The following is a 24,532-nucleotide window of genomic DNA, read 5'->3' on the forward strand; positions in this document are numbered from 1 at the left end:
TTTCCTCTTCTAATGTTTTACAGCATCTCTCATTCATCATATAACACACATTAAACTTATGAACTCTCATGCAATAAATGCATTTTTATGTCAAAACAGCTTCAATCCTTAGTTCAATGATTCACTGCACGTTTGCTGCAGAATGGATCATTTCTCTTCAGCAGGGTATTTCTGTCTATATGATCATTCCTTTAACAGAAAAAGACAGTAAAATTATATTTTTCTCTGTCATTTTATGTTTCCAACTCTTGATCTATCTTACCATAACTTACGAATTAAGTCTATCACAACTGGATTGCATTTCACTATGTCATGCCAAGTATTCACAGCTGCTCAAATATACTTAAACTCTTGTTCTCAATATTCCTGGCATCCTACAGTTATTCACCTTCCCAGTTAGATTGCTTACATGATCTTTCTTTAACTCTTCTCCAGACACAACATATATTTTTACGAGCTCCTTCACATTTTTAGTCACATTGTCAGCATTAAGTTCATTATTATGTTCCTCAGCCTCAAAATTCATTTGTTCTCTGTAAATATGCTGGCAGTAATTTGAGTTCCTTCCCTGGCCTCAAATACATCTTTTTTTTTTAACATTCTGCTCCCTAGCTGCAGACTCAACAATTGAAGATTCTACTTAACACTCCCCTTGACCACTTAAACATAGGATGAATAAATGTGTCACAGTGATCATACTAGTGACTTTATCTTTTGCTTTATCCACCTTCATAGTAACAAGATCAGTTATAAGCATTTATTTATGCCATAAACTCTTTTCCAAGAATTTCAAATAATTCTTTCCAATGACCTCTTCATTCTTTCAGCACTTCCCAGGTATCAACATACATCACAGGTCCTAAATTTTACCACTCTCTGTCCTGAACTTGACTACCATTACGACTACCACTACACCTAACTTCTTGTTACCTTCCTGTTTCTAAATCTATTATGAGATTTCCTGTTTTTCCAGCACTGAAAAACTATCTGACAAGACATTACCCAACCAAATCCTGTAACTCTGATGCTTGAGATTTACTTGTAACACCCTTGAAAATGGGTTGTTCAAATGCTAATTAACACTTCTAATGCTACTGAACAGCAGAATTGAACCAATTCCTTTATACAGGATTTTCAGTAGTTTTGATTGTTCAGATCAGACTGGTTAAGAGTAGCTATGTTAACCTAGTTCCAGTTCTGATGTAAACTTGGGTGAAGAGGACATTTAGCCTAATCCCTTGGTCTCAGTAGCAACACCTCATTTGTAACACTTTCTCTAATCGTCACCAATGTGATATTGTGAGTCCAATCCCAAGGAACAAGAGTACATGTGTACGCATATAGTTCAGGCAAAGCCATACAATATCTCCGACTTGTGTCATGAATGTGACCAAGAATAACATTTCTTGAGGCGGAAGGTTGGAACTACGTTGCTTGAGCAGCCACTGACAGGATCACATTTCTTGCCCAGAACTTGATCCTCTGTATATGTTTTTTGTCCTTAGCATAACCATTGCAGTTGTTTAGCCTGGCCAAGCTTGATACCGTTGCTATCCTAGATTCTGCTAACAGTATGTTTGAACTTGAGTTCAACTTCAGGCAAGATTTTTAAAGAACTGCAGTCAATTAATGTTGTCTGTTTATTAGCAAGATTAATATATTTACTAAGATCAAACCCTTTGAGTCAGAACTACAGGAATTAGGATTGTTATCTCAGTGGTCTGGTAAAACTAATTCAATAAAATTGCTAACCATAGCCATCAAGAGGTTTCTAAGGTTAATATATACTAAACCAAGATCTATGGTTAATGGCTAGTACCATGTGTTTAGCTACAACACATTACTTGCCACGCAAAATTAACCTTTCCATATGTATACAGATCTGAAACCTTGAAGGTTATCTGATGCTAAATATATCTCCCTATTCCAGATTACTGTACATCAAAGGGATGAGAGCTGTTACTAAATTAACAATTCAGATTCAAGAGTAATTTTGCTGATTTTCATGTTCTTTCCAGGTTATCAATTATCAGGCAGTTCCCAGGTAATGGTGGCTCCGACTTACAGTGCTTTTTCCAATATATTCATTAAAAATCAGTTCTGGATTACAGCTGAATTCTGAAGTTACAGCATCTTAACTAGGATTCTGAGCGGCATAGCTGTAGGCACTATAAAGAGGTGAGAGAACTGGTTTTGGGAGCTGTAGCCACCGGGAGGGTTCACTATACAGAGGGGAGAAAACCAGTTTATTGCCAAGGCAAAGCTTAAAAACCTGTTTCTTTCCCCAGACTTACATAAGTATCTCTCTCTTTCTCTCTCTCTCTCTCTCTCTCATTTTTATAAATTTTTATTATGATGTTCCGAGTTACAACATTTTCCAACTTGCGGCACGCTGCTGGAGAGGAAGCCCTGCCGTAACCTGGGGACTGCCTGTGTCAATATACTGAGACTACCCCCTAGTGAAACATGATAAGTCTACATTTCACATCTAGAGGCAGTGAAAAAATCACCAGGTTATCATAGATGCAGTGAAAAAATTACCAGGTTATCATAGATGCAGTGAAAAAATTACCAGGTTATCAAAAATACATGTGAATATGCAAGTTTAAGAATTCTTCAACTTATTTTTAAGACATTTAATGGTTGAATTAAAAACCTACTTGCTCTTTAGCAGATTTATTATGGAAAATCATAAACAGAAAACAATTTCCATCTAAAAGGCTGTCCTTTAAGCAAAATTAGGATATATTATAAACACATACAAAGGAATCTTCATCTATCTGCTTATTACATTTGAGCAAGTAACTTTCAGTATTTAGATATAATAAATTCTGATGAAGAAGGGAATTCCACAAAGGAACTGCAATCACATATCACCATTAAAATATAACTGAACTTCAAGAGATATAACATACTAATAATGTAAAAGAAATGGTAAAACATCCTCAAACAAATCAAGGCTTATATCAAAGTATGAATAATTAAAAGTGCCTCTGACAACTGCTAATACTATGAAATAAAATTGGATGAAGCATACAGTCATATAAATACAAATTCATATTGGATATCTGGTGTTCAAGGTACTATTTAAGTGAATCTGACCTTCACTTCTAGAAGCTTTTACCGAGACAATGACTGCCATTTGCTAAACCATACAGAAGACAGGTATTTATCTAAGCATGTGCAAGATAATACTAAATACTCAATAATGCATTTTATTTACATCATTTTCATTTTGAGGATCAATTCCAATCTAGATAAAACATTTACATTAATTATCCAAGGCATAAAAAACATATAAAAATGTTATTTTCTTAAATATATTTTTACTTATGAGAAGTAGATACAACAAGCTATCAAACACTGACTTAAATTATATTACTAATTGGCTCTGTCCCTGGCTAGCCAAGACTGCCTCTCTCTTTCTCCTGCTAAGGGCCACTGCAACCTTCATCTCTACAAATAGGGCACCTGCACATGAAGTCAAATCTACCTCTTTGATTCGACCAGAGTAAAACATCTATCATGACAGCTAAATCAACCAAACGAGGGCAAAAATGACAGATAATCCCAAAATCTGTCTTTGATATGGAGATGCTCAACTGACATAGGGCTGTTTACTCTGGTTCAGAAAACCAAGCAACACCCACGGCTCGTGTTTTTTTGACAAACCCCATCAACAACCTATCTGCTCGTAAAGAGGCAAATCTTGATGAGATATACGGATAGCAATGATGAGAGGCTGCTGACTGGCCTGGGGCACAGGAAATGAACACTGTAATCACAGCTCAAGAAGGCTCATTTCTGCATCCCTCATCATCTAGAGGGAAGTCAGAAGTCTGCATCACAGCACAATATTCTGTATATGGAAATCTATCTACAATGCATTCACAATCCCTTTCATGTTTTGTGCCCCAGCATACCTAAATCTGTCAGGTATTCTTCACCATACATAAAACAACCTAACACAGTCTTTATAATATAAAAACAGGATCTTAATTCAATACCCACTATCTTTAACTCATGTATAAAAGTTTACTTTCTTGACTAAAGTGTATCTTGTGAAAAAAGGGCATCAAGAAACAAAATAAATACAGCTATATAAATGAACATGGTTACTCTACATCAACAATTAGCTAAAGTTAATACTGAAGAAAACTGACATATCTAAAATGCATGCTGGGGCACATTACCGAGGAAGAGCTTGTGTTATGACTTGGCAAACATGATATTTAGAAAATTTCATGAATGACATACAACCATGTAGATTCACCTTATACAAGGAACAATGCTCAACGACAGGACAACAACAATGTATCCTGGTGTCAACAATATACTGACCTGACAATGAGGCAAAGCTGTGGTTTTGCTCATCAACATTTCGTGCACAGGACATGTCAATACATCTCTTCATCAAGAGCATACGATACAGTTTATGAGTATCACTGGGATACTGAAGATACATCGCTATCATTGAAGGGTGAACATCGGCAGAAGCCAACAATTTCGTCTTTACAGCCATAGTAGCTATGGAGTGTGTGCGCACCTAAGGCAGGGATGTGATACCAGAAAGGTACAACATACAACAGAGACAGGTTAGCCAGCACAGGGATCAGATGGCCACTTAACCTATGATCCTTAAGCAACCCTTAAATTGTCTAAACTAATCTTCAGCTTCAAGATCCAAACCTGCAAACTTGTTTGCTGTATCAATGATCTGAAAGAAAGAATAAAAATCACATATAATATAATAGTATTTTCTTTTAATGATGAATTAACATTACAAAAACTACTAAATATCTGAAATAATACATACAACACCAATACCAAATTTCATCACCTTTGTACTACATATCTGCATGTTCGTGATGACTTCAATTATTTAAAAAGTTTAAGTTTCCATTATCAAAACTCAAGTTTTGGGCTTAACTTGCTGTACAAGGTTACTACCAGTGAACTCAATACTTCATGTGGACTTTAAGGATGGAATGGAATATAAAATTTAGGCCACAGGCCAAGTGCTGGGACCTATGAGACCACTCAGTGATAAAAGGGCAACTGAGAATAAAAAGGTTTTACAGGTGTAACTGGAGGAAAACCTTGCAGTTACACTATGAAACAGCTGTTAGGAGAGGGTGGAAAGTAAGATGGATGGAAGAAAGAGAATAAGACTGGACGTACAGTAACAGGATTGAAAGGGGTTGGAGCTAGGGGCCTAAGGGATGCTGCAAAAAACTTTAAATAATGTCTACAGTGCACCATATGAGGTGCACTGATGGCACTCTTCACCTACAGATCATGTGGACTCCAAGGGTACCTATAAAGTTAAAGTTTGCCGAATATGCATATATTCCTGAATCCATATTATAGGCATACTGATAAATAATGCTCCATTTTTAGATACTCACAGTATCATAATTAACATATAATCAACAATTTTTGTGTTCATCACTGCTGTAGCTTAGCTCATACTGGCATGATTAAAAATTATTGAACAAAGACTAGAGTACTCTATTGTGTGGAGATAATCAGTATTTTTAAGGTTACTTAGAAAATCTTGTGAAGCTGCATCTGGAAAACAGTCAGATGAACTTCACCTACTGGAATTTCATTTGCTGGCGTAAGGATGGAAATATTTCTGGTTCTGATGTCAACTGTTTAGGTTTTATTATGTTATGATAAATTCAACTGTTTATAGTTTCTGGCTTGAAATATTATTCATTACAGAAATCATTTTACTGTGTTGCAGTTTAATAGTGATATTAAAGAAAACTCATCAAAATCTTAAACATTCTGTGAACAATAAAAATTACAACTGTAAAATTAAAAAGTTACAATGAGAGAGTGGATACTTTACTGGGTTGCTCATACCAATGGTATGAGCAACCCAGTCCCTCTATCTATCCCAGGTCTTCAAGGTTAAGTACAATGCACCTAAGGTACTTTGCAATTTTAGGATAATTGTACCTTAAGATATATATTCATTTTCTAAACATATTTTATATTAGTTTGCATTTTAACTAAATTTTTTTGTAAAATTTTCTATTGTTTGCTAAATAGGTAGCCTGGCTCTATCTGCAAGTCAATAAAAGTTAAAAATGTATATACCAGCTTATTATGATAAGGATACCAATTCATGATACACTGATAATCGAGTCTGCTTCTCCTTCTCACTAATCAACAAGGACTGAAAATTTACATTAGATCACATTCTGTATTTCTTTACTTTTATTGAAGTGAACTTTATAATATTTCATACACTCTACAGTATTCAACATCATCATGAATTATGTATTTTGACTCACTGGTTTGGTTAAACCACTTAATAATAATAATACTCTGTTCTACATTCTTTCTTCAGGAACTCTTACCCGTTCTAGGTTTTCAATTGTCCCATTTTATCATTTCCTGAACCTTCCAATAGGTCTTCACCCTACTACAACCACATCTCATGCTTTTATGACCAACTGTGTTCCTCATCCCTGTTTATCATGTGTCCAGAATGTCTCAATCTTTAAGATCTTCTTGAAGATTGTTTATGGCTGTACTGTACTCATCTATGCAAGAGTATAATGTTACTAACAATACTCTTATCATTCTCTTTTACTTTTTTAACTAGAAGATGGGATAAAGAGATGGAGGAAAAGAAGTTAGTCTATTGTAATTTGGCCTCTCTCGCTGCCTGGTTGCAAACTGCTGCCTGTGCCCGTGCGAAATGTAAAAATATTTTCTAAATATTGTCATATCAGTATTAACTGCTAACCCCCCTTGCAAAATCGAACGATCGTAAGGCGAATTATCATAACTCAAGCACTACCTGTGTGTGTGTGTGTATATCTATATATGTATATATATATATATGTATATATATATGTATATATATATATATATATATGTATATATATATATATATATATATATATATATATATATATATATATATATATATATATATATATATATATATATATATATATATATATATATATATATATATATATATATATATATATATATATATATATATATATATATATATATATATATATATATATATATATATATATGTATATATATATATATATATATATATATATATATATATATATATATATATATATATATATATATATATATATATATATATATATATATATATATATATATATATATATATATATATATATATATATATATATATATATATATGTATATATATATATATATATATATATATATATATATATATATATATATATATATATATATATATATATATATTTAGTGAATAGAGAAAATGTATTTTTCAAAGTAGAAATATCCTATTTCCATTTGGGTCAATACTGAAGGACCATAACGCAATAAATCTCCCAGTCTGTCAAAACAAGTCGCCAACCATATCTTCAAGAACACACCAGCACTAACGAGGCGCTAAGAGAAATTGCATCTGGCCATGCCTTCGAAATCCACGAGGGTCCTGCGAAGGTTAGCAGAGTGTGGGAAAAACCTCAACCCCCTTGACTTCAAACGACAGCCCAAGGAAATAAGCCACGGCCACAGGTCAAGCCTAGATGTTTTGGCCAATCAAATGCCATCAGTGCCAGAGACCTAGGGACATCCTACAAGGAGCAAATACCCAATAATCAACAGGAATTCCTTAAAACACACCTCCAAAAGTTGGAATGAAGCAAGTGGAGGAGGTGCCTCAGAAAAAAGCAGTACCTGCCCAGAATATGACGTCATGGTTGACACAAGGGAAAATGGGAGATATAAGGACAGGCATACAGGAAAGGAGAGAGAAAATAAGTCGCGGAGAGAAAAGAGAGAGACAGAGAGAAAAGCCGCAGAGTGGGAAGGTAGAGAGAGAGAACTATTCCGAAGTGTGGGAAGCAGAAAAGACAGAAAGAGAACCGAAGTGTGGGAAGCAGAAAAGACAGAAAGAGAAGAAGTGTGTTAGTGAAGAAAGACTCTCTCAAACAATAGTCCCCGTAATCTAATTCGTTAAGTCTCTCGAAACCATCATTTCAAAGTCTTGAAACCATTATCTTAAAGTCTCGAACCATTAAGAAACAGTTAAGAACTATAGGTGGAACTGTAAGACAAAAATCACAAATAAAGAAGAAACGGGAACAATTAATCATTTTCCCTTTAACCTCGGTAATTTACAATTTAATAACTGTTTTAAAGAGCCACTTGTTCCTACTACTACAATAATTACCACACGCCCTACGCCAGACGCGTTACCTTAGTGTTGGGCCTTTGAAGGAAAGAAACAGGGTCCGACAACATATATATGTATATATATATATATGTATATATATATATATATATATATATATATATATATATATATATATATATATATATATATATATATATATATATATATATATATATATATATATATATATATATATATATATATATATATATATATATATATATATATATATATATATATATATATATATATATATATATATATTATATATATATATATATATATATATATATATATATATATATATATATATATATATATATATATATATATATATATATATATATATATATATATATATATATATATATATATATATATATATATATATATATGATATTTCAACAATTAGTATTATTACACAAAACACGTGATAAATAGAAGAGTAAATACAGTATATCAAAACTATGGGATGATATACATATTACAAGGCAACATTAAGAAAATATGTGTATATATATATAATACACATATTTTCATAATGTTGCCTTGTAATATGTATATCATCCCATAGTTTTGATATATTTACTCTTCTATTTATCATGTGTTATGTGTAATAATAATAATTGTTGAAATATCATATGTAGTGTAATGTCAGATCTCAAAAAGTTAGAGATTTAGATGACTCAACAGTGTAATTTAGAAATAGTAATATGTTTTAATAGTAGCGAAGTATGTGATCGCACATTTTGTCCCCTAGCAACAAGTGTTCTGTAGTCGTGATTGCATATATCGTGTTTTGGTTCAGTTACTGTCATGAGAGTAACTAGTTAATGAGTGCTTTGTTTTGATTCACGTGTTGACAGGTCGGGAATAGCAACTGAGTCGTGTAAGATTTCTGTAAAAGCTTTGTCCTGTACGCGAAGAAGATGAATGATTTCACAATGTTTCATGTACTGCTCTGGAAACCAACTTTGGTTCCTTGTCTTGTTTTTGAAAGCGTGCCATTTGTGGCTGCCAGCTGCCGTCTGATTTCATCGTGCTGAGATTTCATTTAGAGCTTCGTCCCATATAATTTTTTTGTTCCAGTCACATACGCCCTTTTGAGAGTAAATGCACGTATCTTGATCGATTACCTCATGTTTTTTTAGAATTGCGTTGTTCTGACGTCGCCTGATTGTTTCGTTTCCCACTGGAATCCTAAAGTTTGCTCATTCTGATTTCAGAGAGTTGGTTCCCTCTCTCTCTCTCTCTCTTTCTTCAAAAGAAGATTAGTTATTAACGTAGAATATTTGTGTGGTCACTGGTGTTTAATCTTAGCTTTTGAGATCTGAACGTAAGAAAAGTGTGTTTTGTGAATGTAAAGCATTTTTTCAAGCATTGCAAAGGTTTTCACAAGCTTGTCTAAGGTAAAAAGAAATTTGCTTGTTATTACAATGGTATAATAAGATATATTATGGAAATTTTGCCTTAATGAAATTGTTATTGATAAATCTTTCGTGTATTTTTGTGTGTTCTTGTGTTTGCAATCTCTTGATTTTTCACTTTATATACTGGTGATTTAACATTTATTTACTCAGCTTTTTAAATAGTTACTGATTATTTAACATTGCATACTTGATTTAATTTTCATTCACTAAGATTTTCTTTTAAAATCTTGAGTAATTCTTAATAGTCTTGATAAATTAAAGTTTTTATGATTTACTTTTGTTTAATAATTTAACTCACGAATTAATTAAATTTTTGTGTTGTTTTCAAGTAATAGTAAATTTTCAGATTGTAAATTCTAATTATACATTCTGAATTTAAAAATAAATTTTTGTATTTAGTGTTTTTAAAAACAGTCTTTCATTTACTGACCACCAGTGAATAGGATTAACTGTGTGCATAAGGCGAAGTGATAAATGTGTTTTGTTCCTTTAGTTTTGTTGAAGTGAATTAGGACCAGGGAAACAGTTAAAAGTTGTTTGAAGGAGTGATGCCCTTTTACTCTAGTATGTTTCTTGTTTAATTGTTGATACCTCACGCTTGTTTTAATAAACTTAGTTTGATTTTTCATGTGATTAATGAGTTTTTAATGGATCATTGTTACCTTTAGAGTATTCGGTCGTAAATTTTTAGTTATGAGAGTTCAGGTATCTGGCTGAAGTGAGGTAAATTTTTGAATTCTGTGATTAGTTGTGTAATAACTAGGTACTATATATATATGTTTCATGACAATATTATATATATATATATATATATATATATATATATATATATATATATATATATATATATATATATATATATATATATACACACACACACATATATATATATATATATATATATATACATATACATATACATACATACATACACACTAGCTTTATGTTATTTTCCAACTTTAGTGATTTCACTCTTTTTCTATGACATTTAAAATTTAAAAATATACTGTAATGTAGTACCATTTCCCAAACTATCGGCTATTTTACTACGTTTCCTCATTTTATAAGAAAAGTACCTTGTATCTGAATGGAAAGAGTGCAAAGTGCAAACTTAGTAGCTAAACAGAACTTCATACAAAAAAAAATCAACATTCTATAAATAAGTATCGCCAAAAAAATATTTATCAAACTAACCACAGGTTCGTCTTTCACATGTTTTCCACGTCGCTGAGGTGGATCATGGTTTTCATCTCTATCTATGTCATTCCTTTTGTCTCTGTCATCCCTCACAGGCTTTCGGACTTCCTGTAACACAAATTAAACAAACTATCAATATAAATATAGAAAGAAAAGGCAAATTAAATACAGAATTTTCTGCTTTATTATCAAAATCAATGAAGAGTGAGATAAATACCTCTAAATCTGTACTAAAAATGATATCTAAAGAAATATAAATACCCCTAAATATGTAATAAAAATGTATCTAGAGAAATACATTGCCTATAATCATAATATAACCACTTGGAAATTTCTGAATGGTGATAATTAAGAGCAAAAATTGTGAATGGTTTAATTTTTTAATTAACCAATTTGTCTAGGCCTTTACACTTAACCATACTAATATGTTGTCCAAACCATAAACTTGTGTACAACCAACTCTTATTACCCCTCTGTCTCTGCGATCCTCCTTATCATTGACTCGGATATCTCGATTATCCTCTCGACGAACGTCCCGAAGGTCTTCTCGACGATCGAGTCTTCTTGGTGGCGGCTGCTCCTCTCTGAGAAAAATATTTGTAAATGATGAAAATTTGAGCAATCTACAGATAACTTAATTCAAACTATTCATTGTTATCTAAATAACACGATGAAAAGCAGAAATAATACTTTTTTGTACCTAGTTCAATGACATGTTTTTCAAATACTAAAATTCCTGTGAGCCACTTCGTAAGGTATCTGTTCTTAGAATTCTATCCAACAGGAAGGAAAGGAATAGGATAGGCATACTATAACCATCCAATTATCAAGGTTAATTGGCTCAAACTAATCAGACTGCTTGAATTTACGGATATTGGCATATGATAACTTTCTACTAATGGGAAGATGTAGAGCATTAGAACCTACTGCAATGCAACACCAAAATGTTAAAACTGAATATTAAATTTAGCATAAAAAAACAGTAAAAAATAGCAAGAAATATAACAACAATAAATAATCCTTTATATACAATTACACAGCATGCAGTATGAAACTCATATATTTTAGCCTACAATGTATAGTCCACAAGGCAGAAAACTCAAAAATTATCAGAAGTACATAATGTATCGATAAACCTATCCTTCAATCAGACATCCATCTACCAAATGTATAATAAATTAAATTACTGTATTTAAAAAAACTGAATCTCAATTCTAAACCTTGATATGGTTTGCCACTGGGATTTGTAGTTCTTAAGTGTGAAAAATTCACATGAGATCAGGTCAAAGTAGTTGGACAGCAAAGTGTAAGACATCAAAGGGTTGATGTAAATAACCTTTCCCCATGAGGGTGTACTAATTACAGTGTGTCATGCATGACAAGAAGTAGGTGATAAACCCTTATGGGGTCTTCTCTGCTTTCATATATTATCATCATAGTGTAACAAACCACCAAGTCAAAGTTGTAACAATCACTGGATTAGCCCACAAAACCTGGTATTTTAAATTAAACCGCAACATCTTCACAAAACCTGGTTTTATAAATTAAACTGCAAAATCTTCTGTAAATAAGTAGCTTTTGATAGTCAATTTTACAAGATGCTTCAGTCCGTCTTAATGGAAGAAAAACATCAGTGAGCCAGAATACTGCAAATGTGTGGACAGATCCCTGAGCATCAAATTATTATGCATCTCATTACTTATGTCATCTGATCCTTGTGCTGTAAGAGATTAGCAAGGTTGGAAGGCAGATATCTAAATTATAATTATAGTTTATTCTAGCTCAGTAATTACAATACCTAAGACTCGACAAAAGAGAGGCTAGTTACTTAAATATATCAAAAGGAATGTCTCAACAAGAGAAAAGAACGAGTCTAACTCGTTCAGTTTCAACTTCACAATAAATGTGTCTACTACTGTTTCGAGATTTAACTGGATTACTTCAGATTAATATTATCATGATGGTGTTTATTAAAACCTGCTTACACTGCCAGTATTTTTACATAAGTTAACGATATCTTTAGTACTGTTCTCTTAAAACTGGTAATTAATAGAGTACACTGATTACTGTATACCAAACAGACCTAAACACAAAAACATAACCAAGAGATGAAAAAAAAATGCAAAAAAAGAAAGAATGAAAAAAAAAAAAAGATCATGCATTAAAACATTCATAAACCATTCAAATGAGAAAATAATACACTTGAAAATCAATAAACATCACAATCAGAATCAGTAGTGTTCCTCACATTTAATTCAACGATACCTACCTACTTGCCCCACCATTCAGCTTGCGTAATCTCTCTTCAATCTCGCGTTCACGTGCAGCCGTATCAACAGGTTTGGCCTGGCCAAAAATACTGGCAGCAGTCCCACTACCCTTGCTCCCTCCTCCTTCACTGCCTTTGCTGGTACTATCAACACTTCCACCTCTACTTTCCAAATGATTCCCTCCCCCTCTTATGCTGCCATCATTACCTCCAACACCAACACCACCACCACCACCACCACCCCCACCACCACCAGGTCCACCTCTACTTCCACCACCAACATCTCCACTACCAACATCCCTGAAAAAATACACAGTAATTTCCATTTAGAAAAGGAGGACGACTTCAGGCATATAGGGAAGACACTAAGTGCCAAGCATAGAAGCTACTAGCATAACACAACAATACTGCAAGCTATTAGTTATACCTTCATGTGACTTAACCTTTCTGAAAAAATAAAAAGACCTATACAATAACCTAGGGAGACAACCGATATGAGATATTAAAAATGTCATTCTATAATGACCTCTTATGAAATGGGAGACTATGATCTCACTCTATGTAAAGTCATTCACCCCTAGGAATAATTTATATATAAATTTTACTGAACACTAACTTTATACTCAGTAATCTCATCTTAATCTGTAAAATAACAGGTTAAGTTGAGTATATTGATGTGGTCTTTTATTGGAAGTTTTCAAGTTACCTCACCTCATTTCCCATGTAGGCAAAAATTTTCATGAATCTGTTAAATAATATTTATACATGGTGAGAAAAAGTCTACCTTGCAGGCTGGTGTGGGGAAATAACATAGTTTATGCATTAATACAAAATAATCTATTTCTCCATTCATGGTATTTTAAAAGTACCCACTACTAATGCTGCACAGCAAGGATTTGAAAGCTATCCCTTGTAACTATATAAAACAATGTTGAGCAACACATAAAAATATGTTTATTGTCAAATATCCAACTGATCAAATTTTGTTTTCACTCAAATTACATTTTGAACTAAACATTTTACTTCTTAGTTTCAAAGTAACACTGTAATATAACACCTTTCTTAAGATTCAATGCATATAATCTAATTTTTATTTAAACTCAAAACATCAACACTGACTAACCAATTTAATCATTCCAAACTATTTTAATGTGTCTGTCTTACAAACCTTTCAAATGTAATGTTTTTATAACAAAAACACATTTTTATATAAAAAGATTAATAAATGTAAAATGCCTTATTCTGAGTAAAACCAAACCCAGTTACATCATCATCCTGAAAAGAACATAACCTCTCCATTTGACTGGGCTTCTACTGATATTCTGGATCTAAACTCATTCCATTGTGTCCTTCAAGGGAATGAATAAGCACGATGATATGAAGGCAGAAGAGCCCCTTCTAATTAAAGGGTTTGTAAGAAAGATGAGTTTTTATTACAAAAATATCACTTGTTCATAACAATCCATTAATCATAACATACCAGAATTGCTATTTATGAGAGATGTTGAGAGAGATTCTCTCCTTCTCTCCCCTAGACATATCAATTCAGTGATCTAGGAGGAGGTCTAATTTTAACTTTCATTGAAGGAGGTTCACCCTGAAACAGGGCATTTCAGCTAAAGTCTCCCCAAGGCTGGGGAATAAAGCAATGGTTTTTACTCAGCAGAGGGACAGGATCAAAAACCAGGTGTGCCCTACCTACCTAGCTCTCAAAGGTGGTAGAGAGAGGGGAAATTATGAGGAAAATTGATCTTGCTGCAACTATGCAGCCGAAACAGAAAGTTCTAGGTATCTTTGAGTTACAGTATGTCTGGTAAACCTGAGAGAAAGTGGGACATCACTTCACACATACCCTGACAACACTGCTAGAAAGACTGTTCCCAAATTGCAGCAACTCAGCGAAAACTGCTGTACAAACTAACTTGAGCTACAGGTAACGCAGATTATCTTGATATATTTAGGATCATCAAATACAGCGTTACTAACACATAGTGAGTCACAGAGCAGGAGCATGGAATTAAATAATCTACATGAAAAAGGGCCCTAGCTTCATTTCTCACTGATTACACTATTTACACAACATCAACACAGGACTTGTTTTTAATTAAAAATGAAAAGTCTGTGTTATACTGAATGCAACTAAGATAAGGATCAAAGTAACAGTATCAGAAATAAATTTGTTACATTAGTCACATCCAGTATAATGCTGTGTGAAGTACGCAAGGCAGAAAACATACGCATTAAATAAAATAGAATGCAATAATTACAGAGTTTTTATATGAAGTATTATATATTTTAACCAGAACACTGTGCCAGTTTCTAGTACAGAAAATTATACATTATTGAATGTTACAAAGCTCTTTAAAAACAAAATAACTGGATAAAATGAAAATATTGGTCTGGAAAAATTTCCTTAAAGATGGTCTATTTCCAAGACATGTTGCACACTGTTGGATGAAACTGGGACAGTCACATAAAACTTGTAATTCTAAGACTGCATTGCATTCTATACAAAAGAAACTGCATCATGCAGCAAGTGCATCAACTAGCCATGGGTCAAACAAGTATGACTATAATTTCAAGAAGAGCCAGAATTTGCTTGTATGTACAGTTTTTCAGAATCCCCCAGGGCAATTTCAGATTTGTTTGTCAATGCCATAATTCACCAAACCCCATAGATTATCCATGAGCTTTCAATATGTGAGAGTAAGAATAGGCAATTTTTTTTAGCTTTGCTATTTGCTACTTGATGTTATGGCTATTAACCATCTGGAATGGGTAAGAATGTTGATTTTTGTTGTGTTAACATCATTCACACTTTTCTGCACATGCTCATGAGTTAGGCATGAAAAAAAGGGTGGTCTTAAGGTTAATATTTTGGGTGATGGCATAATCACTGCTGATGCCAAATAAACGTGATTATGTAAAGAGAGAGAGAGAGAGAGAGAGAGAGAGAGAGAGAGAGAGAGAGAGAGAGAGAGAGAGAGAGAGAGAGAGAGAGAGAGAGAGCATTATTGTATCACCTCATGTCATCATTCCTGTCCCAAAATTTGCAAACAGTGATGATGATTCATGTTGGCCTACCCATGCCATAATTAAAACAGTGGGAGACTGAGGACAATTCATGTCATCCTACTGGCACCAGAATTAATACAGAATTAACCGCAGTAATTCTAAATTTGAAATTTGCGGTAACACGCTATTGTTTTAGTGTAGGTAACTAGACCCCATCCACTACCGGGGAAGAATAGGTACAACAGTGCTGAAGATCCCAATTTGTTTGTGCCCTATGTCCATGAGAGAGGAGGTGGGACGGCTTTGATCATGTAGTTACTTGGTAAGTATATATAAAACTTTATTTTATCATAAAAATGTCATTTTTATACAAGTAACTTACCAAGTAACTACATGAAGGCGTGTAATTCGCTGATCCTCTTTGCCATAGCTAAAGCAACTAAAAAGAGAGTCTTTCTGGTTAAATCTCTCAGCGATAAAGCACGAAGGGGCTCAGATGTAGGGCCAGAGAGCCATTTGAGGACGACATCTAGATTCCAGGCAACTGACGTAGACTTCTCTTGCTTGGAAGTATCTAGGGACTTAATTAGATCGCTTATGTTTTGATTAACAGACAACTCGAGACCTCTATGTCTAAACACAGAGTTTTGCATACATCTATAACCTCTGATTGTAGAGGTGGCCAAGCCTCCAAAGGACCTCAGAATATTAAAAAATCAGCGATCTGTGCTACAGAGGTTTTAAAAGATGATACGCCGTGTCTTCGGCACCAGTCACGAAAGATTGTCCACTTCACCTGGTAAACATTAGCGGAAGTCTGACGTCTGCATTTGGCGATTGCTTCCGCAGCTTTACTTGAAAAGCCCTTCACTCTGACAACCTCCCTGACAGTCTGAAGCCTGTCAGAGCAAGAGTGGATAAGCTAGATGGAAGCGATGGAAGTGCTTTAAAAGGCTTCTCTTCCGAGGTGGAAGTCTTGGGAAGCCTATTAAGAGACTTAGAAGGTCCAGGAATCACTCCTTCTGTGGCCAAAATGGAGCTACAAGCATCATGGACACGGTGTGGGTCATGAACTTGTTTAGGACTTCCCTCGCCAAGCTGAACAGTGGGAAGGCGTAGACATCTAAGTCTGACCAGTCCTGGAGCATGGCATCCGTTGCCCATGCCTGAGTGTCCGGGCCTGGAGAACAGCAGACAGGGAGGCAATGGTTCCTCGACGTCGCAAACAGGTCTACTGACGGCTTTCCCCACTGTTTCCACAGGTTGGTGCACACCTGTAGATTCAGTGTCCATTCCGTAGGAAGGACCTGTTTGCAGCGACTTTACTCAGCAGCCAGAACGTTTAACTCTCCCTGGATGAAGCGAGTTATTACCCTGGTACAGTTGATCTCTACCAAGAGAAGAAGGTCCTTGGCTGCTTCGTAAAGGGAGAAGGAATGAGTCCCTCCCTGATTTTTGGTGTAGGCCGACGCAGTTGTGTTGTCTGAGTGGACTGTGATTGTCTTGCCGTAAGTCTCCGTCACAAAATGTTGAAGGGCCAAGTGAATTGCCTTCAATTCACTTACATGCGTAATTTCTTCTCTTCTGATGACCACTTCCTGGATATTTCCATGTCGTTCAAAAGCGCTCCCAACCCAGATCTGACGCATCTGAGTACAATGTTAGGTCGGGGTTCAGCGGGTGCAATGACTTTCCTACTGAGAACCACTCTCCTGCCATCCACCATCGAAGATCCTCCTTGATCTCGGGAGTGATGCATAACATGAAGGAGTCTGGGAGAGTTTTCCTCTGCCAACTGGCCTTTAGGAAGAATTGTAGGAATCTTGTAAGTAACCTTCCTAAAGTGCCCAGCAGACTCATCCACTCGTTGGCTGTGCACGATGGGCAAGATATGAACTCTCTTACTTTCTTCAGGCAGTCGTTGATCCTTTTGTGGGACGGAAAAGCCCGAAAAGTCAGAGCATTGATCCTCATCCCCAAATAGAGAATCGACTGTTTCGGAGTAAATTAGGATTTCTGGACACTGACTAAAAGACCCAACTCTTGGGCCAGTAATAGTCTTTTGAAGGTCCTCCGTGCATCTTTTCTTCAATGGGGAGCATAGTAACCAGTCGTCCAGATATAAACAGATGTTGATCCCCATGAGATGGAGCCATCTCGCTACAGGGGGAAGACCATGGGTGAATACTTGCAGAGCTGTAGAGAGGCCGGGAACAGAAAGCCCTGAACTGAAGGACCCTGCCCTGGAATACAAACCTCAGATACTTCCTCGAGTCCAGATGTACTGGGACATGGAAGTACACATCCTCCATGTCGATCGTTACCATCCAAGTCTCCCTGATGAATGGCTGACAGGACTGAACGGTTCGTTTCCATTTTGAACTTGGTGGTCTGCACAAAAAGTTCAACACACTGATGCCTAGGACTGGTCTCCAACCTCCCAACGCCTTGGGGACAACAAAAGGACGGTTGTATAACCTCTCTGTGCTTATGTCTTTAACCAACTCCACAGCTCTTTTCCTGAGTAGCAGCGATACTTCTTCCTTCTCCTTCAGGGCCAAAAACCTCTCCAAGGCTTCCAAGTAGGCTGTTAAGGTGATGGGTGAGGATGTCAAAGGAGGTTTTTCCCTGAATGGGATGGCATAACCCTCTTGTAGGACTTTTACTACCCAGAGTTCTGCGTTCCTGGTTTCCCATTTGTCCCAAAACTGGATAAGCCTGGTTCCTACGGGAACACGGATGACTGAAACCTAACTCGTGAGAGGCCAGTTTGGCGGATGATTTCTTGGTTGGCCAGACTAATCGCAGGTTCGAGAATGGACGAGGCTGAAATTTGGTTCTTCTGCCTCAAAAGGGCTGCTGTTGCAACCGGGAGGCAGTTCTCGTGCTGAACGAGACCAAAGTGCCACGGGCTGGTTCCTTGGCACACCTTGTCAACTGCAAAAAAAGGTCCTGTGTTGACTTCTTCTGTAAGTCGGACGCGATCTGTTCTATTGTAGCTCTTGGGAATAAGGCTGCCTGATCCAAAGGCACAAACAGAAGAGCCAATCTTTGAGGGGGAGTAACATTGGAGGTAAAGATACACCTTAGTTCCCTTTTCTTAAAAACCCCCATTGAGAATAGGGTAGCCAGCTCCTGGGAGCCATCCCTAATGGCCTTATCTGCATACTAGAGTACTCCAAGCCAGTCCACAGCAAAGTCCTCTTGAAGTGTACTGCAGTCTTCTATTTTCTTGGCCAGTCTAGAAAGCTGAACACTTTGAAGACTTTAAAAAAACGTCTTTCACACAACAGCCTAATTCCAAAGCCATGAACACAATCTTAGCAGAGTTAAGAGCCGATCTCCGTGATGCGTCCACAAGGCTGGAGAAGTCTCCTTGGGAGGAGGTGGAAACTCCCAGCAAAGGCGCTTCCCCAGTGGAGTAGGATGAGTACCTCCTTGGCGACAGACAGGAGGGAGGTACATTGAAAACCACTTTACCCAGCTCCCTCTTTCCTGCTAACCAATAATTGTCAATGCCCGCTAATGCCTTCCTAGAGGATGAGGAGAGGACCACCTTCAGTAGTCAGGAGGCCTCTACTGGTTATCTCATCATGAGGCTAAACCAGGTGATGACATGGCCCTTGGAGAAAAGAAAGTTGGATAGCAGAATAGGAAGTATCTCAAGAGGGCCGAATACGCTGACGTAGGGTAATCTTGATCAATGGCTTCTTCATCGGCTTCGATGTAACGGGAGAAGGAGCTAAGTCCGCCTGATCCTGTGAAGCAGCTGGCTGCTTTTGTAAAATCCCAAGGATGTTATCCAACTGCTGTTGGCTAGGTTCCGGCAAAGGATACGTGATGGCAGGCAGTGGCACTAAACGTTTGGCTTCTGGCACCAAGCACATTGAAGGCAAGACTTCTGGCACATGACGCTCGGAAACTGGGCGTATGGACACTGGGCGCCCCTAGGCAGTTGAGCGCTCAGACACTGAGTGCTCTTAACCCGATTGCTTGGACACTGGGTGATCTAACACCATACGCTCGGACATTGGGCGTTTGGACACTGCACTCGGAAGTTGGGCGATCAGACACTGGGAGCTTCAACACAGAACGGTTGGACACTACCCGTTTGGAAACCAGGCGCTTGGCCGCTGGATGCTCGGACAACTTGAATGAGGGATGCCTCGTTATAGACCGGCTCACAGTCATTGAAGTGTCATGCACAAGCCGATTGGGACTGGAGTTTAGGCGTTCAGACATTAGGCGCTCGGACAACTTGGATGAGGAATGCCGCATCAAAGGCTGGTTCTCTGTCACCAAAGTGTTATTAACAAAACGCTTGGGACTAACCCAAAGACTGCAGAAGGGAAGAGGACTCTGCTCTTGTTCCCTGGGAATCTTATGTGGGAGTGGGGAAGTGCACTCGGCGGAAGGAGCATGCCTTTTCAATGGCCTTGACACTTTTGAAAATCGTTTACGCCCCCGTTCGCACTGGTGTCCAAATCACTGGACAACAGTGGCATGTACATCCGTATGAATGCCTTTCCAATGGCGATCCGCCGAGTTCTGGGTTCAATCAACAGGCTCGATTGAGGGGGCAACTACCCATGGGCAAACAACAATGGCCTCCCTTGGACTTCCGGTTTGCTTCCTCCCATTATTATTATTAAACAAGTTTAACTAGACCACTGAGCTGACTATCAGCTCTCATAGGGCTGGCCAGAAGGATTTGGATGAAATGACAGATCTAGGCTAGAAGCTCAGCACTGGGACCAAACAGGTCATTCGATAAGGTCATGAATGAATGAAAATGAAATTAAAAGTTGCACAAAGGCATATGCTCTCATACTGGTACACACTCATACAATAAATACATTCATACTCATATTTCTATATATACTCACTAAAAAGATATATTAAAGTTCAAAATAAATTAAGTAAAATTTATGTTTTAAAATTTATTAGGTTTTTATATTTTTATTATTTACTTTTTATATTTTATCAATTAAATCACAGGTCCTCATGAATGTTAAAATGGGTATTACTGAGAATGTTGAAGATTCTGATAAAATTTCTTTTATTGTTTTATTTCCAAAATCTGACAATCACTGCAGTTAATATCTTGGACATTCACATAATACATGTTTCACAGTTATCAACACTTTGCAATCTGGGCATTTGGGAGGAGGGCCACATGGACTGTTCATTAAGTGTCCATGTGTCAAACGAGTATGGCCTATTTGAAGATGCGTCAGAATTACTTGTGTGCGTCTCTCTCTCTCTGATATGACGAACTCCATTTTCTACCACTGAATTTTATCTGTTTTAATTTATTATTTTCAGGTTCTTCATTCCATATATTTTACCATTTACTTACAATGAATGTTTTTATATATCTTATAGTCACTAATAGGGATGTTTACATTTGCTCTTGTCATGTGGACTGCTTCTTTAGCTGCTTTATCAGCCCTTTCATTTCCTTTAATCCCTACATGGGCAGGGATCCAGCATATTTCAATATTTTTTCCATTACTATACAATTTATGGAGTGAAAACTTAATCTGTTGTACAAAATTATTTTTTTTATTATAGCTCCGAATGACTTCTACAGCGCTTCTGGAGTCGCTATAAGTGCTTCTGGAGTCGCTATAAATCACAAAATTATTAAATGAGGTTTCTTTAATTGTTTTTATGGCTGATGCTATTGCACATAAATCGGCTGTAAATACTGAGGCATTATCTGGTAGAGAACTGATACGCTTTGTCTTGGGATACTGCAGCATATCCCACTCTGTACTGTGGCTTAAACCCATCGGTGTATAATTGCATAATGTGGACCTTTTCGGATTATATATTCTCCTGTATATTGTCTATGGTGTTCTGGGGTATATGAATAACTTTTTGATAAATATTTTAAGTGTACAAATTCTCATTTTATTCATTGTCCACAGAGGAGGAAGTAATTTTAATATTAAAGGTATTTGTATATTTATATTTAGTGACTCAAACAATCTTCTAGCTCTAATTGGGAAAGGCGGTACATGATTGTTTATAAACACATCTCTTAATCCAAATAATTTTTTGGTTGGAGAATCATTTGTCTGAATTCTTAGAGTACTTTTCATTGTTACTAGCTCTCTACGGAGAGAGAGAGGTAGTTCACCACATTCAACTTGTAAAGATATGTTGGTGATGATCGAAAAGCTCCAGAACATATTCTAAGGTCTTCATTATAAACTGGGTCCAACGTTTTCAGAGTTGTGTCTGATGCTGAGCCATATATTTTGCTTCCATAATCAATGATAGACAGTACTGTTGCTTTATACAGTACAGTAAGGGTATGTCTACTGGCTCCCCAAGTAGTGTTCGATAGTTTTTTAATTAGGTTTAATGCTCTTTTACATTTTGATTTCATGTATGTTATGTGGGCTTTCCAGTTCAAATGAGTATCATACTAATTCCAAAAATTTTGCTGTTTGGCCAATTGGTATGAAATGATTTCTGATTTTTAAATCTATTTCTTCACCTTTTTTACACTTTTTGTTTTTATAAAACATTACTGCTTGAGTCTTTTGTATGGAAAATTTGAAGTCTACAGATGAGGCCCATTCATCTATTTTTATTATAGTTTTACTAATGATTCGCTCTGCATGTTTTATGCGAGATGCTGAATAATATATGGCAAAATCACCCATATACAAGTTACTTTTAATTCCAATAGGTATATTATTACTGATATCATTTGTTGCTAAAGTAAAGTGTGCCACTAAGGACGCCTCCTTAAAGTTAAGTATACCTTAGTTTTACCAGACCACTGAGCTGATTAACAGCTCTCCTAGGCCTGGCCCGAAGGATTAGACTTATTTTACGTGGCTAAGAACCAATTGGTTACTTAGCAACAGGACCTACAGCTTATTGTGGAATCCGAACCACATTATAGCGAGAAATTAATTTCTATCACCAGAAATAAATTCCTTAACTCTTCATCAGCTGGCCGGGGAACTGAACTCCGGCCCATGGAGTGACAGTCCCCACCTCTACCGACTCACCCAACGAAGAGCTTAGGACGCCTCCTTGTGGAACACCATTTTCAAGTGGAAACGTATTTGACAATACATCATCAATTCTCATTTGAAGAGTGCAATTTGTTAAAAAGTTTTGGATAAACCTAGGTAAATGTCCACGGATGCTGTTTTTATGTAACGTTTTTAATATTGCATATCTCCATGTTGTATCATATGCCTTTTCGATGTCAAAAAAGACGGCTGTAGTAATTTGTTTTCATTCAAATCCTCTTCGTATGTGGTCTTCCAAGTTAGACAGAGAATCCAGTGTAGATCTGTTACATTGTGACCCAAATTGAGTGGGAGTCAAAATTTTATTTTCTTGAATGTGCCATGTTTGCGGAGAATTTACACCATTTTCTCTAGTAATTTGCACAAACAACTTGTTAAAGAAATTGGTCTGTAATTGTTTACATTACTGGGATCTTTTCCAGGTTTGGGGATAGGAATCATTAAAGGATTTTGACAAAGGAAAAATCTATTTCTGGAGAGGGGCCCGTGTCACCCGGTGAAATAGTCCATTCAGCACTTATTTCTAGGTAATTCCGTTGCTAGATACCAGAGAAAGCTAAATGAAATGCTGGAGTTACTACCCCCAGAGCGAGCTCCACTAGATGGAGTCGTGTATGGAAAAGGGTGAACTACAAAAACACGGAACCTTATCCTACAGAGATTCCCAATGTCAAAAGCCCCAACGAGAGAGGTGCGATACAAGCCCATGCACTACTTGCAGACTGTATACAAGGCAACACTAGCCGCATTCCATGTTAGCACCCACCTCACTAAAATGAAGTTTATCAAGGGAGGGAGAGAATGAAAAACAGGGTGGGTCACCGGGTGACACGGGCCCCTCTCCAGAAATAGATTTTTCCTTTGTTAAAATCCTTTTTCTGGATCGGGGTCCCGTGTCACCCGATGAAATAATAACAGAGAAATAAACATCATTCTTATGCTATTAAAGACTTAAATAGAAACGTTGAAAACTAGGAGAATTCTACCCTGAACATTAGTAAGGTCCTCTAAGTTCATGTAATGAAAATAATGTAAGTGGTCACCGTCTAAGATCATGAGCTTAGAATAGCACCTGAATAGGCTTGTATTAAGAAAATACTTCCTACCTAATAGCAGACCCAATGACAGTGCCCCCTTTTTTAAAGGAGAGGACCTGACAAAATTAAGCAGGTCCTGTCTAAAAAAGCCTGCAAGGAGAAAACTGGACACAGAAACAGACCTTGTAAAAGGGAGTACTTTCCAAGGTGACCACCAAAATGAGGACCTTCAATTGTAGCTAGAAAGTTAGGGTGAGGAATTCACAACACTACCCCTGATGAGGGGAAACCAAACTGATTGGTTC

General features: G+C 36.3%; 1 protein-coding gene across 10 annotated transcripts in view; it reads right to left on the reverse strand.

The window, feature by feature from the left end:
- Window positions 1-2,660: 2,660 nt before the first annotated feature.
- LOC136853489 (eukaryotic translation initiation factor 4B-like) overlaps window positions 2,661-24,532 on the reverse strand; it is a 93,545-nt gene continuing 71,673 nt past the window's right edge. For 9 of the 10 annotated variants that reach the window (XM_067129114.1, XM_067129109.1, XM_067129106.1 and 6 more), the window contains 4 exons: window positions 13,118-13,417; window positions 11,318-11,432; window positions 10,846-10,956; window positions 2,661-4,717 (listed from right to left, as the gene is read on the reverse strand). In XM_067129114.1, the coding sequence (XP_066985215.1) occupies window positions 4,664-4,717; window positions 10,846-10,956; window positions 11,318-11,432; window positions 13,118-13,417 (580 nt within the window). In that variant the 3' untranslated portion in view covers window positions 2,661-4,663. The remainder of the gene's footprint in view (window positions 4,718-10,845; window positions 10,957-11,317; window positions 11,433-13,117; window positions 13,418-24,532) is intronic. The other variant, XM_067129115.1, reaches the window with a different exon arrangement.

The sequence above is a fragment of the Macrobrachium rosenbergii genome, chromosome 27, assembly GCF_040412425.1.
Source record: "Macrobrachium rosenbergii isolate ZJJX-2024 chromosome 27, ASM4041242v1, whole genome shotgun sequence".
NCBI classification, from domain to species: domain Eukaryota; kingdom Metazoa; phylum Arthropoda; class Malacostraca; order Decapoda; family Palaemonidae; genus Macrobrachium; species Macrobrachium rosenbergii.